Source organism: Talpa europaea (genome assembly GCF_964194135.1).
Source record: "Talpa europaea genome assembly, chromosome: 4".
NCBI lineage: Eukaryota > Metazoa > Chordata > Mammalia > Eulipotyphla > Talpidae > Talpa > Talpa europaea.
Genome location: NC_140070.1, coordinates 146,430,193 through 146,445,212, shown reverse-complemented (window position 1 = coordinate 146,445,212; position 15,020 = coordinate 146,430,193). Strand labels below are relative to the sequence as shown.

Sequence of the window (15,020 nt, the reverse complement as noted above, 5' to 3'; positions counted from 1 at the left end):
GGGCATCAGGCCCGCTGTCCGCTGCCCGGGGAGGAGGCGGGGCGTCTGTCCCCCGACTTCCGCGCTAGTGGGGCCCGTGTCTGCCCGGTGCCCCCCGCTGCGCAAGGGCCCTCCACGCAGGCCCAGCGGGCCGGCCCAGCAGCTTCTCCAAGCTCGTGGCAGGGGCCGCTGGCACACCGCTGCCCTCCGCGTGGCGCCCCGACCTCCCGCCAGGGGCCCCCGCCTGGCCTGTGCCGCCAGCAGGACCCTGAGAGAGGCTGCCGCACCACACGTGGCGTTTTGGCTTCCTGACTACCGAAGAACTTTAATCTTTCCTTCCAGGGACGTGGACCCAGGATGGCGTCTCCCGGCTGACCCACCCGACAGGCTGGCGCCTCTGGTGTTCGGGGCGCACAAGGAAAGGGGCAGCAGCCAGCCGGGGCGCCCCAGGGCCGGTGCCAGCCCCCGCACCCGCTGGGCCACGTGGTCACTTCTGGACGAGCCTCAGCACTTCCCTGACCATGGCACCAATCCCGTCGTGCACGTGGTGCAGCGCCGTCTCGCACATGAAGGCCGGGGTGGTGACCACCTTGTTCTTCCGGTCCACGTGGGCCTCGTGCACAGCCGTTAGGGAAAACACCGCGGGGCAGGGGCCCGCCCTTCTCCCAGACGCCCTTGGGAACGGGGCCCTCGGCAGGACCAGCCGACAGGCTGACGGCGGCCCCCCCGGCCCTGCCACCACGCCGGGGGCCCTGCAGCGATCAGGGCAGCGGCACCTCCAGGAGGGCCCGCGTCCACAGCCCTGCCCGGCCATGCGGGCTCTGGCTCGGCCACCAGCAGCTCCGCGAGGGGTCTCGGATGCCCCACCCACCAGCACCAGCCCAAGGAGAGCGGGGGCTGCCCGCCCCCGGCACGTGGCTCACCCGGCCCCCACGCCGGCTCCAGGGGACTCCCGGCCAGACTCCCGGCCCGAGGGCTGACCCCCGGACGGACGTGGAGGCAAGACCAGCAGCCCCTCCCGTGCCCCCCACAAGGATATGCTGACGTCCCTCTCGCAGTGCTTGGCGCCCAGGGCCTTGATGGCCTCCGCGGTCCCGGCGTACGGCCACCTGCCGCCCTCCTCCTGCTCGTGGCCCACGGTGACCTCCACGCCGCGGAGCACCTTGGCCGCCAGGACGGGCGCGATGCAGCACAGGCTGGGCGGGGGGGGGGGGCACCCACTCAGGCTGGGCCAGCACATGCCTCGAAAGGGACGTGACGACCCCAGAACGGGCGGGTGGGGAGTGGCACTGCCGCGCACCTGGGCTGCAAGGCTCGGCCCAGCCAGCTGGGGGCGGGGCGCCAGGAATCCAGCTGCCCGCGTGCTGGAGCCGGAGCCCCGGGTGTCAGCCAGCCCTGGCCCGGCTCGCCGTCCAGCACCAAGGTCACGGCAGAGAAGGCAGCGCTAAGGCCCGGGGCTGGGGGCGGTCACAGAGACTCGCTGGCACCTCCCCCCGCCCTGCCTCCCGCCCCCGGGGCCGGCCAAGCAAACGCCCAGCGCAAATGGGGCCCGCCCCGGCCCCCACCTACCCGATGGGCTTCCCGGCCCCGTGGAACTCCTTCAGCACGCGCGCCACGTCCCCGTTGACCTTGCAGTCCTTGCCGTCCACGGCGAAGGTGCTCCTGGGGGAGGAGGGCCCCGCGCTCGTCTCAGGACACCCGGCAGGACGGGGGATTGGGGGGGGTGGGGGGACGGGCGTGTCTCCACGCAGAGGGATTTTCACGAGACGGCGGCTCTTGGGGCGTCGCGGCAAGCAGTGCAGGCGCAGGAGGGCCGGCGAGGCGAGTGGAGCAGATGGCGGCAGCCACGGCCTGGCCGAGCGGCCCCCAAAGCCAGAGCTGAGGCGCGGGCCATCTCCGCAGGCCGGGCCCGCCTGTCTCGGCGCGCACGGCCCTGCCCCCGCCCTCCCGGGGCGCCTGCGTGTCTGCCACGGCGCCGCACGAGCAGCGGAGAGCCAGGCGATGGCCCGAGGTCCCCACGGGGTGCGCCTCGGCACCTGCAAACGACCGTCAGGGCCCAGGCGAGGACGGGAGGCAGGTGTGCTCGCGAGGGCGCCGCCGCCACAGGCCTCCCGCGAGGACATGCCAGATCGGCAACACGTGCGAAAGGCCCGGACCCAGGCTCGAGACCCTTGGTCCCTACAGTGGCCTCCGGCCCCCGTGAGGGCGGCAGCCCCACAGAGAAGAGCCCTGCCTGAGAGGACCTCGCTTTCTCCTGGCAAGGCGGGGAGAAGGTGGTTAGAAACCAAAGGCCACAGCTCCCCTGAGTGTGTGTCCCGGGCTCACCCGCTGACCAGAACCACCACCCGCACGCCCACGTCTGCGCGTCCACGGGAGAGGGTGCAGGCTGGCAGCTGCACAGGCGGCGGGAGGGGGGTAGGCACACAGCGTGTTGCAGCAAAAGCCCAGCGGGAACGTCAGAGACAGGACGTGGCTAGCAGCATGAAAGACTGCCAGAGCACGGTGAGGTGGGAGCAGCACAGCCCCAGCCACCGCAGAGGGCGGCAGGACCAAAGCAGCACAGAGGACGTCCACGAAACGACAAGCAAAAGAGCAGAGAAGGCGCGAGAAGAGAACATGAAGGCCCGGGACTGCGGCACTGGGCGGCCTCCCCAGCCAGAACCCTCGTCTGAAAGGCTCAGGGGACGGGCAGCCGCCCTATGGCAAGGCCAGGCCGCAGGAGAGAAAACATCTTTGCGGAGATCAAGGACCACCTCCCACAGTGGCCATCTCACAGGCGGCCTCGGCCACACGGAGGCCAAGCCTAGGGTACTCACACAGCCTGAGTCAGGCCTGCAGCAGTTCTGGGCCACCCCGCCCCAGTTACGTAGCTGGGCCCCAAAGCCCTTAAGAGCCAGTCACATGACTAGGTCACTCCCGCCCACCTCCCGAGTGCAAAAACCAAGCCCCAGAGTATAATACGCACAGGTTTTTGGCGGCTCCGAAGCCCCCGGGGAAGATGGCGGCGTCGTGGCGGGCAGCGCTGAGCTCAGCCAGGTCAGTGATCTTGCCGCGGGCGATCCGAGCCGATTCGGTCAGGACATTCCTGGGAGAGACGCGAACAAGCCCCGAGAGGCTCAGGCGAGGGTGCGAGATGGGCAGGGCAGAGCCCACGCCAAGCAGGCAGCCAAGTTCCCACACGGACCTCTAAGGTGGCTACCCGGAAAGACCACGGGGCCACAGGCCTGGCGCGGGGGACCTTCCTGACACAAACTCTCCCCCAGGCCTGATTGGCCAGGCTCCCCCGTCAGCCGGGGCAGCAGCACGCAGGAGCCGCCTGGGCCCTGGAGTAGTCACGTCTGCGTCTGCGCACAGGTCCGGGACAGACAACGGCTGGTGGCGAGCAGCAGCACAGGGCAGGGGTGACCCCTGGTTCCGGAAGCCAAGCCCTAGAAGCGGCTGCGGTTCCACCTTCCATGGTCTGCACCCAGCGGCAGAGCGTGGGGCAGGACCCGTGGGCGATGGCAGAAGAGGGCCTGAGTGCACCCCAACCCCAGGGGCAAGGGCCTCGCCACAGACGTGTTTCCGGGAGCCACACAGACACGTTCAGGGACAAGTGAGCAGTGGGAGAATGCGAGGAACTGCATGGCCTTTGGTCCAGACAGGCCTAAGGCAGTCGCTCCGCAGCAGTCTGCCCCCACTGACGGCCACGGCCACGGGGTGGAGGGTGCACCTGAGGCTCCGGTGTCACCCGCTGCCCGAGCGGCTGCCGAGGGGAGGACGCAGGTGCGGCGGCTGCAATCGGGTAGGACAAAGGGACCACCGGTGGGAGAGCAGGACCGTACCGGGTCTCCTTCTCGGAAGGCTGGCCCTTGGTGTGGTCGACCACGTGCATCTGGGGGACGTTGGGAGCGAAGATCTGGACGTCAGCCCCTGCCCTGCTCAGGTGGACCAGCACCCTGCGGGGAGCAGAACGGCGGGGGTGAGCTCCTCGGGGGACAAGGAGCCGCTGCCAGCGGCAGCCCAGTGACCCGGAACCCCAGCTCGCGGCCAGGAGCCAGCCAGTGCGCGCAGCCCTGCGCAAGCCGCCCGGGGCCACAGCCGGCTGGTGCAGTGCCCGAGCTGCTGGGGGCTCCGCCCGGCCCCAGGCTGCGGGGGCTCGGCTGCTGACCCCCCGGCTTCTGCCGGGGAGGCCGAGGCCCGCAGCAGTGCTGGCCGCTGCCCACCTGCCCCCCGCAGCCGCGGCCCAGGGCGGCCGTGCGGGACAACAGCCCCCGTGCCGGGCCCGGAGAGGTCGGGGCCGGCGGCGGCCCCCCCCCCCGCGCCTGCGGGCTCCCCCGGGCCGCGGGCGGGGCCTCCGGGGACTCACGCCGAGGCCTCGTGGATCTCGGCGCCGTCGTAGACGCCGCACCCGGACAGCACCTGCGGGGAGAGGCAGTCGAGGGGCGGCCGGGGGGGCAGCGCGCCCCCCCCGCCCCCGGCCCCCGCTCACCAGCACCACGCGGGGCCCGGCGCGCGGCGCGGAGCCGTGGAGAGCCGCGCGCGGGGGCGCCGCCCGGCCGCCGGGCCGCGGCGCGAAGGCGGAGGCCGCCGCCAGCCGGGGCGCCAGCAGCGCGCGCACGGCCGCCATGGCTGCGGGGCGCCCGCGGGTCGGAAGGTCGCGCGCGGGGAGCCCGGGTCGCCGCCGTGCGGCCGCCACTGCGCCTGCGCCCCGCCCGCGCCTGCGCAGACCCAGGGAGCTGGAGGGCCCGCCCCGCGCCTGCGCCCTCCCGCCGCCGGCCCGCCCGCCCTCCCGCCGTGCCCCGCGCCTGCGCACTCCCGCCGCCGGCCCGCCCGGGCCCCCGGTGCTGCGGCGCGCGGGGAGGGCCCGCCCCGCCCCGCCCCGCCCCGCCCCGCCCCGCCCGCGCGTGCAGGGCGCCGGGTCCCCGCATCCCCCGCACCGCGCCTCGGCCCCTGCCAGGCGGCCCGCGGACTCGGAGCCGCCCCGGGGCCGTGCCCGCCTGGGCGGCCGCCCCCCTGTCCCCCCCAGGCCCGACGGCCCCGCGCCCCCCGCGGCCGCAGTCACCGAGACGCCGCAGCTGGGCCACAGCTCCGCCTTTACTCCGGCCCGGGCCCGCCCCCTCGCGCCCCGGCCCCCCGCCAGCGCCGCGCAGGCGCCCCCAGTCCCGGCCCCGCAGGGCGTCCAGTCCCGCGGCCCGCTGGGCCTCCAGCCCGGGCTCCAGGCCCGCCCGGCTCCGGCAGGAGGCCTCGGCCAGCCCGGCGTCCAGTCCACAGTCCCCGCCCCCGTGTCCGGGGCCGGCGCGTCCATCGGGGGCGGCAGCCGCGCGGCTCTAGCCCAGCAGGTTCAGGCTGTCCTGGTCACTGTCGTCCTCTCCAGACACGGCCCCGTCCGCGCCGTCCAGGGGCTCGGAAGGGCGTTTCAGGCCCCGCTGCCGGGACAGGGCGAGCGCGAACTGCAGGCTGTAGCGGTTCCAGTCACAGCTGTGGGGGGTGCACGCGTGTCAGGGAGCAGCAGGGTCGCCTGCGCCAGGCCCAGCCAGCACCCAAATACCTCCTTGTTACCCCAGAAACCTGTCGTGGACAGCATGAGCCCCACTCCCTGGCCCACTCCCAAGACCCCACTCCTGCCCCCAACAGCCCTGACGCAAGGCCCCTTGGGGACGGCCGGACGATGCGAGCCAGCGGTGCTCACTGCCCACGCCAGCCCGACCAGACAGACACGCCCTTGGTGCTGGTGGACACCCCAGCCACGGCTGATGCAGCAACCCCCGGGGAGGACGGGCCCAGAGTCACGGAAAAATGAACTGGTGGGACCAGGACAGGCAGGGCCCCAGGACTGCGCCCGGGGCCGACAAGGTAGCCGGGGCCCCCACACCGATGTTCAAAAGGCCAGGTGCAGCCAGCACAGCAGTGCCGGCCTCAGCGGCTCTCCCCGCATAGGGCAGGGCTAGCGCTCTGCGCTCGAGGAAGGGCTCGTCCCGACGTGAATACGACTGGGGACAACCGCGGACCACGCCATGCCAGGGCAGGCATCAGGAGCAGAGCCGGGAGCCCTGGCCTTCAAGCCCCGGTCAGAACCATTACCCCCTTACACCACACACCTGGTCTAGGGGCAACCCCAGGAGGGACCAAGCTGTGACCTTCAGGGAGCACCTGGAGGGGAGAGGCCGGCGCCGCACTGGCCTCGCTGTCTAGGAACTCCAGGTCCCTGCAAGCCCAGGGCCCCCGAGCCCCAGCGAGGGCTGGGCCAGGCCCCCACCCCCCACCCCCCCAACCCCAAGACCTACAGTTTCGAGAGATCGTCCAGGTGCCGCTGGATGCTCTTCTGCAGGAACTGCACGGCCGGCAGTAGCGCACCCGCCCTGCGGAGACACCGTGAGCTCGTGGCAGCACAGCCTGCCCGACCCGCCGGCCGGTTGCTCGGAGAGCCACCTGGGGGCACCAGCGAGGGGGTGCAGGCGCCCACCTGGACTTCAGTTTCTGCCCGTGCGACAGGAGCAGCTTCTGCGTCCAGATGAGATAGAATTCCAGGTGGCGAGACACTTCCAAGGTGGAAGCCAAGAATTCCAGCACTCTCTCCACATACAGCTCAGGGAGGGAGGCGCTGACCACCTCAACTGCGAGAAAAGGGGTGCCCCGCTTGCTCCAGGAGGCACTCGGCAGGGGAACCCCCCCCACGCACTCTCACCCCTGGCCCCACCCCCCAAACGCTCTCGCTCCAGGGCCCCATCCCACGCACTCTCGGCCCAGGGCACGGCCTCCAGCGCCTCCCGCAGCAGCGCCTGCTCGTTGAGCCGCAAGGCCATGAGGAGAGCCCGGGTGAAGTCCCGCTGGCGCAGTGCCGCCCGGATCCTGGCAGGGGTGATGCTGGTGTCCAACTCGAATGGGTCAAAGAGCAGCCGGGTGTCCAGGGAGTAGATGAGCAGCCCCTCGGTGGTAGTGGCCGCCCAGCAGCGCCCTGGAAACGGAGCAGTCAGTGGCCTGCGAGCGTCTGCGCCATCCCTGTGCCCACGCCAGGCCCCAACCCTCCCCAGAAGGCGGCCCTTTCAGCTTAGCTACCATGATCTCCGGGGCAGCCCCTTGACCCCACAGGACACGGGAGCAAAGACAACAAGGCGGGGCCGGGGAGCTCCCCGCCAGGCCAGGCCGCCCCACGCTCGCCCCTCAGGCCGCGGTTGTGCCCCTGACCACATGGCGTCCCCATGTCTTCAGTGTGTGCGGCATCCACCGCCCACCCAGAGGCCCGTCCAGCTCTGCGATGCCGACAGCTCCCCTCTGGGGCTGCCTGTGGGTGGGCAGGGCCGGCACTGAAGCTCTTGACGGCAGGAGAGAACCCCGGCGGGGCCGGAGCGGTGCCAGCATGCCCGGCCAGGGCAAAAGGGCCACGTGGGACCCTGGGCGGGCAGGTGCGCCCGACAGTCCTCGCCAGCTCCCCAGCCCAGCCCCCACACCCCTGCCCTCTGGTCGGGCTCACCAGTCGGGGAGAAGCTCAGCGAAGTCACCCTGATCTCAGGCTTGAAGTGCCGGGAGCTCATGTCGCCTGAGAACAAAGATGCTCTCAGGCTGGCGACTCATCATGGGGGCCCCAGTGCCCCCCAGCCGCAGGCCCAGCCCGCCTCCCCCATCCCCACGGCCTGCTGTCCCTGCCAGCCTGGGCACACGTCCCCACGGGCAGTGGGACAGCAGAAAGAGCTGGGGAAGGCCTCTGCCCTGCCACGACCAGACGGGGAGCTCTGTGGAGGAAGGCCCGGCCCCGCCCAGTATGGTTTTGAATTCCGTGAGCAAGAGACAGGTGGCAGGGGGACGCGCAGACGAGGAGACCACCACCAGCACCCCCGGGCCCCGAGCACTCGGGGCCCTCCCGGAGACCATCCGGGGCTCTGCTGGGAGCTCTGCGTCTCGGGGTGACCAATGCTGGGTCAGCCCAAGGGCTGGACAGAACCAGACCAGGCTGGCGCTGTGTGGGCTTCCCAGGGGGCAACCAGGGCCAGGCCCAAGGCTTCTGCCCAGCTCCTACAAGGTGCCTATGCCCCTCCCCCCGGGGTAGCCAGCACCAGGCTCCGCGCGGGCCCAGAGCAGGCGGCCTGCGGGACCGGGGCCTCTGCCCACCTTTCTTTACACCCGGCAACGGGACAGCGACTCCCTGCTCCTCGCCGGCGTCTTGGTCGATGAGCGCCAGGCTGCCGAACTCTGTCATCTTCCTGCGGTTCAGGAACTCCTGCCACGGCAGAGCCCCCACTGGCCACCAGGGGCAACGGCCAGGCCCACCGCAGCCCGCCCCCAGGGGATGCTCCCGTGGGACACCCACACCACTCCCGGCCAGCATCCCCAGGGACATGCCAAGGACACGGAGGGGAAGCAGGCGGTGGGAGGGGTGCGTGGCACAGGGCGCCCACCTCCATGGCATCCAGGGACAGATTGCAGGAGACCTCAAACCTCTTCATGAGTATCTGCTCCTTGACGTGATAAATGCAGACGAACCTGGACATTCCTCCCGCCAGGATGCTCTGGCCGTCCGCCGAGTAGCAGAGCGTGGTGAAGGCCCTAGGCGGGACGCACCTGTCACCCGGGGCCCTCTACACGCAGCACCGCACCCCTCCAGGACACAGACACGCCCCACACTGCCCACCCAGAAGCCAGGCTGAGTTGGATTCCCAAGGCCCAGCCCCCGCCCGCCAGGACAGCACCAGGCGAGGCACGGCCCCGAGCTGACGTCACAGGAGCGGCGGCCACTGTGCCTGCCGGCACCGTCCTAAGGGGCATCCAGCCTTGATGTGCCCCGGGCACCACACAGGGACCTTGGTCTGGGCAGAGACCCTTGGAAACGACACCAAAGGCGCAGCAGGAGCAGAGCAGACAACAGGCTGGAGCCCGCAACGCCCCCAGGACGCCACGGCAGACGAGACGCCAGCCCGAGGCCTCCCCGGCGGGCGGGCAGCCGGGGACAGCAGCACGCCACCACAGGCCGCCACCCACCCACCGGGAGGGCTGGGGCGGCTGGAGCACTGGCGGGTCGTCCCCAGCCAAACGCAGGTCACATGCGGTCACCAGCGTGTCCCTCCACTCACCCCCAGAGAACCAGACATCCAGCCCATGGGGGACATCCCTCAGCCACGGCTGCATCACAGTCCCTGGGAGCAGCCCTGGCCACCGCAGCCCAGGCACGCACTTGCCCTTGGCCGAGTGCTTGGCGGTGATCCTGTCCAGCTCTTTCCTGCCGGTCTTGAGGTCGTGCCTGCCCTCGATAGAGCCAGTCTGCACGGCGTTCTCAGGGTCCCAGAAGGTGATCTGGGAGTTCAGCGTAGCCACTGCCAACTCCCCGCCGTCAGGGCGAAAGGTCACGGCCAGAGCTGCCATGAGACCGTCAGGGTTAGGGGCCCCGCAGCACAGCCTGGCCGGGCATCCCCCAGAAGGAGCCCAGCTGTGCACCACGGGGCGGGTGGGTGGCCCACAGGCACCCATGGGCTGCTCTCTCCAAGGGGCCTCGAGGCCGGCATGAGTAGCTGGGAGCCCACGCTGGCCAATGGGCAGCAGGCCGCCCACCTTAGGGGGCAGCGGGGCGGCACCAGCCTGAGGGTGGCAGGTGTTGAGGCCCAGGCTGTTGAGGTACCCAACCTTGCCAGAGGCGGGAGGCCTGTGGGAAGCCAGCTGCCCAGGCTTGGCACGAGTGGCCAGACACAAGACCCACACCATCCGGGGCCAGCGGACGGCGGGCAGCCCGGCCTGGACTGTGTCTGACCAGCCCCGCCGCCACCGGACAGAGCAGCCGGGCTCTCCTCCCGGGGGACCTCTGTCGTCAAGGGTGAATGAGGCTTGAGGAGGCTGGGAAAGGCACCCCTGCGCCGGCCCTCACTGGCGCTTCTCCCCGGGGCTCCCCCAAGCAGGGAACTGGCCAGTTCTCAGGGACCACGGTGGACCCAGGAGGTGCAGACAGCAGCAGGAGCCACAGGCCAGGTGACCCCGACTGGCCCCCAACCCCAAGAGTTGGGGGCGGGGCTCCTGTTCCATTCATACCCTACCCAAGAGGGAGCAGGCCCGGTCCTCGGCCCCGCTCCCGCCGCTGACCGCGAGCAGCTCACCGTCTGAGGTCAGGGCCAGCGTCTCAGTAGTCCTCCAGCTGTCCACCAGGTCCCACAGACGCACCGTCCTGTCCCAGGAGGCGCTGGCCAGGACTGACCTCGTCGGGTTAAAGCACAGACCGCTGATGGGCCCCTCGTGGCCAGACAGGACCTAGGGCGGTGAAGAGGGGAGCACTGTGGCAGCGCCCGGCCCACCCGCCCCGAATTCCCGGGACTGCCCACGCCCTGCTGGCTCCCCGGGCCCCTGGCAGCTGCCGGCCCGGCCCACGCCCAGCAGGCGACTCACATCCAGGAGCCGGCCCGTCTGCATGGACCACACGAAGACCTCAAAGGAGTCCTGGGCCCCCGCAGAGACGATCTCCCCGCTCGAGTCCACGGCCACGCAGGAGAACTGGGTGGGGCGGGGGGACGTGAAGGTGCGGAAGTTCCGGTACCTGCGGGAGGCGGCGGGTCGGCGTCATGGGCCCCCGGGCGGCCCCCGCGGGCTCCCGCCCCCACGCGGAGATCACCTGTGCAGGTCAAAGGCACGCACGGTCCCGTCCATGGAAGAGGTGACGATGACGTAGCCGGTGGCGGTGAAGGCCACGCCGGTGACCCCGCTCGAGTGCTCCGTGAAGGTGACGAAGCAGAAGCCGCTGAGGGTGCTCCACACCTTGACCTGCGGGCAGGGGCACGTGGCGGGGCCGATGGGGCCTTGTGCTTCCCGCGAAGGGAGACCCACGCGGGGCCCGGGGAGCCGCACCTGGGGGTGGGGGTGCTGGCCGAGGTCCACGGCCCGGCCACCTGGCCCTCCACGCCTTTTCAGGCAAAACCCCAAAGTCACAGCTGGTTCCCGGGGCCCAGCCCCACCTACCCGAGGCGCCGCCCACCTTGCCATCGTCCCCGCCGGTCACGATGTACTGCCCGTCGGGGGAGTAGGCCAGCGACACCATGCTGTTGAAGTGGCCCTGCTGCTTGAGCACGTAGGACTCGCTCTGCCACTCCCACACCAGCAGCTGGCCCAGGCCTGCGGCACACAGAGCTGGCTCCACGCCCCCGCCGCCCGCCCGCCCCCCGGGCCCTCGCTGCCCGCAGCCCGGCACAGCACACACCTGAGCAGCCGAAGGCGACCCAGTCCCCGGAGCTGTTGATGGCGACGGAAGTGATGCTCTGGTCAGAGATGCTGTTGGGGGTGCGGGGTGATGAGGGGTGGCGGACGCCGGCTCCAGACACAATCCCCCTCGTCCCAGCGGCCCACGGCTCCCCGAGGACCCCCCCACCCTGCCGGCACGGCACCGCCCACGAGCCACCTGCACCTCAGGGAGTGGATGAGGTTGAACTCTGGGAGCTCGTGAAGGTGGAAGATTCCAGAAGCAAAACCGGTGACCAAGAGGTGGGTCTTCTTGTGGTAGGCCGCGGCGGTCAGGCTGTTGAAGTCCCCTTCTTTGTTGAAGAAGTACCTGATTGACGAGGAGGCGGCAGCGTGGAGGGGCCGAGCCCAGGCAGGCCCGCCCCGCACACGCCCCTGCGCCCGCCCCACGGCCTGCAGCTGCGACAGCCGGGCCTCCGCGTCCCACGCGCACCCCAAGGCCAGGCTCAGCAGATCCCCCCACGCCCAGGGTGCCCTGCCCCCATCCCGCCCCGCATGGGACCCACTTGGCCAGCCGGGAGTACTTCACTTTCCCTTGCTGCTCCTCTGGGGCTGGCGCGGCTTTGCCCCGGATGGTGCTCCCGCACCCGCTGCCCTCCTCCTCCTCCTCCTCCGGCTCCTGCTCCTCCTGCTCCTCGCCCGCCCCCTGCTGCAGGTCGGCTCTCCAGCCCGTGGGCGCCTTCAGCCGCAGGCCCTCGGGGGGCGTGTCACACTGCCACACACACAGGGCTCCGTCCTGGCTGACCGTGTACAGCTGCGGGGGAGGCGGCGGGTGGGCGGGGCCGCCCAGCCAGGCCCTACAATCCGCCCTGGCCAACACAGCCCCCAAGGACACCTGGGGAGGGGCCCCGGGGCCGCCCACACCTGCTGCTCTGACCAAGTAGGGGCCCTGGGCGGTAGGAACATACGTCCAGGCTGCCAGACTCGAAGAAGCAGCCAACGATGGCGTCCTTGTGCCCCCCCAGCGCGTAATAGATGAGGTTGTCCCAGCGCTCGGCCCCAAACACCCAGGTGGACATGTCCTTGCTCCCGACCGCGAAGCACCTGGCGGAGGCACGGCTCAGCCTCAGGCTCGGGGCCGCCCCCCGGAGGCCCAGCCGGGCCACTCCCAGGGGCCTCCGGGGACACGGCAGCCGGGCACCCGCTCTGCACCCAACCTCGCCGCCCGGCTCACCGGGAGTCGTCCGTCCAGTCGATGCAGGTGGTCTCGTCGTACGGACCAAAGTAGGTCTTGTCCAGGACAAAAGCGTTGAACTCCCGCTTCCTCCCGGGGGCGTGGTACATCTGGGCCAGGTTGCCCTTGGTGACCACAAACTTCCTGCGAGACAGGGCCATCAGCAGCAGCCTCGGCCCTCGGGCGCTGGGAGCTCCGGGGCCACTTCCTGGAGAGGCGCCCCGGGGCCGGCCTGCACTGCACCCACCCGGCCCTCTTCTCACCCCGGCACCAAGACCCACAGATGGGGTGAAATCGGGAGAAAGCAACCAGACACGGACACCAGGGCCTGTTGGGAGTGACGGCCTCTGCCAGGCCAAGGGGGCAAGGGTCAGGGTGAGACAGACAGGAAGCGCGGGGGCACCTGTGGCCACTGCCCTGTGGGCTGGACCGGGCTGGGCGGCGGGGAGGCTCCGCGCTCGCGACGGCCACCTGGACGTGCGCAAGCTGGGCTCAAGGCCTTTTCCTGCCGTCCTTGAACTGAAGCAGGTCTGGGCCTGGCCAGGTCTCTGCCCCCCCACTGGGGACACGGGCCAGGGACCCCCGGCCTGCGGACCCCCTCGGAGGTGCCCGCTCCTACCTGCCGTCGGGGGAGAAGGCGATGCTGTGCACGGAGCCCTGGAAGTGGAAGCGGTGCAGCACGGACCTGCACGCCAGGCTGACCAGCAGCGCGTCGCCCCCTGCGGAGAGAGGCAGGCACAGTGACCCCCGAGCGGGAGGCCTGAGGGCACAGCCCACATCCGCGACGACATGCGTGCCAGGGAAGATGCCCCCACCCCAGAGCCACCAGGACCCCCGCAGCACTGGGCCCCGCCCCGCAGAGCCGCCCTCCCCCAGGGCAGGACCTTCATCGACGACGATGGCCAGGCGGCCGTCCGGGGACAGCCCCACGCACTTGACGTTGTACCGCGTGGCCAGGGGCAGCGTGTCGGATCTGTTGCTGAGGAACAAAACCGCAGCGATGGGGGTTTCCCGTGGGCGGGCGGGCCTGCCCCCGCCCCGCGGCCGCTCCCCCCACCACCCCCCGCCCCCCGCCCCGCCCCGGAGGACGGGGCACGCGCGGCCAGGCTGCCGCGCACCCCCAGTCCAGGCTCCCGCGGGGAGGCTCGGCTGCAGGAGGGGCCCGAGGGCGGCCGCGCGGGCTCAGGCGGGCAGGAGCGCCCGAGGGAGGGGCCCGGAGCCGGCCCTGCGGGGAAGGCGGCGGCCTCGGGCCGGCCCGGGGGGGGGGGGGCCCAGGCGGCCCCGAGGAGACCCGCGGGGGGGGGCGAGCCGGGCCGGAGGAGCCCCGGGGCCCCGGAGCCCCGCCCGCCCGGCCCGGCCGGCGCCGACTCACTTCCGGAGGTCGAACACGGACACGCGGTTGCCCACGGGGCTGACCACGGCGCCGCCGTCGCGCGTGAAGCTCAGGTCCCCGCGGCGGTACACGGCGCCCAGCAGGCTGCGGAACTGCGGGGGGAGCGGCGCGTGGGCGGGCCGGGCCCGGGCCCGACCCCGACGCCCCCCGGCCCCCGCCGCCCGGGCCCCCCGCCGGCCCCCCGGCCCCCCCGCCGGCCCCCCCGGCCTACCCGGTACGAGAACTTCATCGCGGCCGCACGTGCGTCCCCGCGCAGGGCCCGTCCCGCCGCCGCCGCCGCACTTCCGGGCGGGCCGCGCACGCCCGAGTCCCGGGCCGCGCCCACAGCGCCCCCGGCGGCCCGGAGGAGCCGCGCTCGGACGCCGCCAGCCCCGCCCCGAGGGAGGCTCCGCCCCGCCCCGAGGGGGAGGCTCCGGCCCGGCCCCGCCCCGAGGGTGGAGTCTCAGCCCCGGCCCCGCCCCGGGAGTCTCAGCCCCGCCCCGCCCCGAGGGTGGAGTCTCAGCCCCGCCCCGCCCCGGGGAGTCTCAGCCCCGCCCCGAGGGGAGGCTCCGCCCCGCCCCGACGGTGGAGTCTCAGCCCCGCCCCGCCCCGAGGGTGGAGTCTCAGCCCCGGCCCCGCCTCGGGGAGGCTCCGCCCCGCCCCGACGGTGGAGTCTCAGCCCCGCCCCGCCCCGAGGGTGGAATCTCAGCCCCGCCCCGAGGGGAAGCTCCGCCCCGGCCCCGCCCCAGAGGCGGAGGCTCAGCCTGGCCACGCCCCCAGCCCAGCGGACGCCCAGCCTCCACCTGCGGCTGACACAGGGGACCGGGGACCTCGCAGCTGGCACGGGGCCTGCGTCCCGCTGCCCAAACCACCCCTTCGTTCGCGAAGGTGAGAAGGTCCCGTGCCGCGCTACTTAGGAGGTTCTGGATAACTCAAGGGGGCCAGGAAGCAGACTGAACCACCCCCTGGGTGAGAAATATGCTCCCCAGCATCACCCGGCTGCGACTTGTCAGCCTGCAGTGGACGAGGATGTCCACCAGTGCCTGACCACTTCAACACCTCAAGCTCCTGCGAGATAATGGGCAGCAGGTTAGGAAAAAACCGTAAGGCCCCTCCCCCCCCATTAATAATCCACGCCGACTCAGAAACACGGGTCAGGAAGACTCCTTAACCTCACACACTCCACAGCGAAAGAATGAAGTCGAAACAGCTGTGTCTTCTTAAAATGTGTATTTTTAGATTATACTTACATTTGAAAGTCTTAATACAATGCTGTAATCTAACAGTATGTTACAGAATGATGTGAGA

General features: G+C 71.6%; 2 protein-coding genes across 3 annotated transcripts; both read right to left on the bottom strand.

Annotated features, from left to right (window-relative positions):
* Window positions 1-290: 290 nt before the first annotated feature.
* GATD3 (glutamine amidotransferase class 1 domain containing 3) lies at window positions 291-4,588 on the bottom strand (the record flags this gene model as incomplete). Of its 2 annotated transcripts, XM_084231580.1 has the most annotated exons (7): window positions 291-596; window positions 1,020-1,175; window positions 1,549-1,641; window positions 2,945-3,064; window positions 3,804-3,917; window positions 4,328-4,380; window positions 4,451-4,588. In XM_084231580.1, the coding sequence occupies 7 exons, from the start codon at window positions 4,586-4,588 to the stop codon at window positions 467-469; spliced, it is 804 nt and encodes a 267-aa protein (XP_084087706.1). In that variant the 3' UTR covers window positions 291-466. The 2 variants fall into 2 exon arrangements, with proteins under 2 accessions (XP_084087706.1, XP_084087707.1); XM_084231581.1 differs by lacking the exons at window positions 4,328-4,380; window positions 4,451-4,588 and adding an exon at window positions 4,185-4,247.
* A 449-nt stretch (window positions 4,589-5,037) lies between these two features.
* On the bottom strand, window positions 5,038-13,962 carry PWP2 (PWP2 small subunit processome component; the record flags this gene model as incomplete). The annotated part of the gene is made up of 21 exons (XM_084231437.1): window positions 5,038-5,439; window positions 6,246-6,320; window positions 6,425-6,575; window positions 6,698-6,916; window positions 7,433-7,498; window positions 8,068-8,176; window positions 8,355-8,502; window positions 9,128-9,308; window positions 10,038-10,188; window positions 10,324-10,471; window positions 10,547-10,695; window positions 10,907-11,043; window positions 11,129-11,199; window positions 11,333-11,476; window positions 11,673-11,920; window positions 12,075-12,210; window positions 12,341-12,484; window positions 12,960-13,059; window positions 13,225-13,319; window positions 13,713-13,825; window positions 13,945-13,962. The coding sequence occupies 21 exons, from the start codon at window positions 13,960-13,962 to the stop codon at window positions 5,289-5,291; spliced, it is 2,754 nt and encodes a 917-aa protein (XP_084087563.1). The 3' UTR covers window positions 5,038-5,288.
* Between the last annotated feature and the right edge of the window lie 1,058 nt (window positions 13,963-15,020).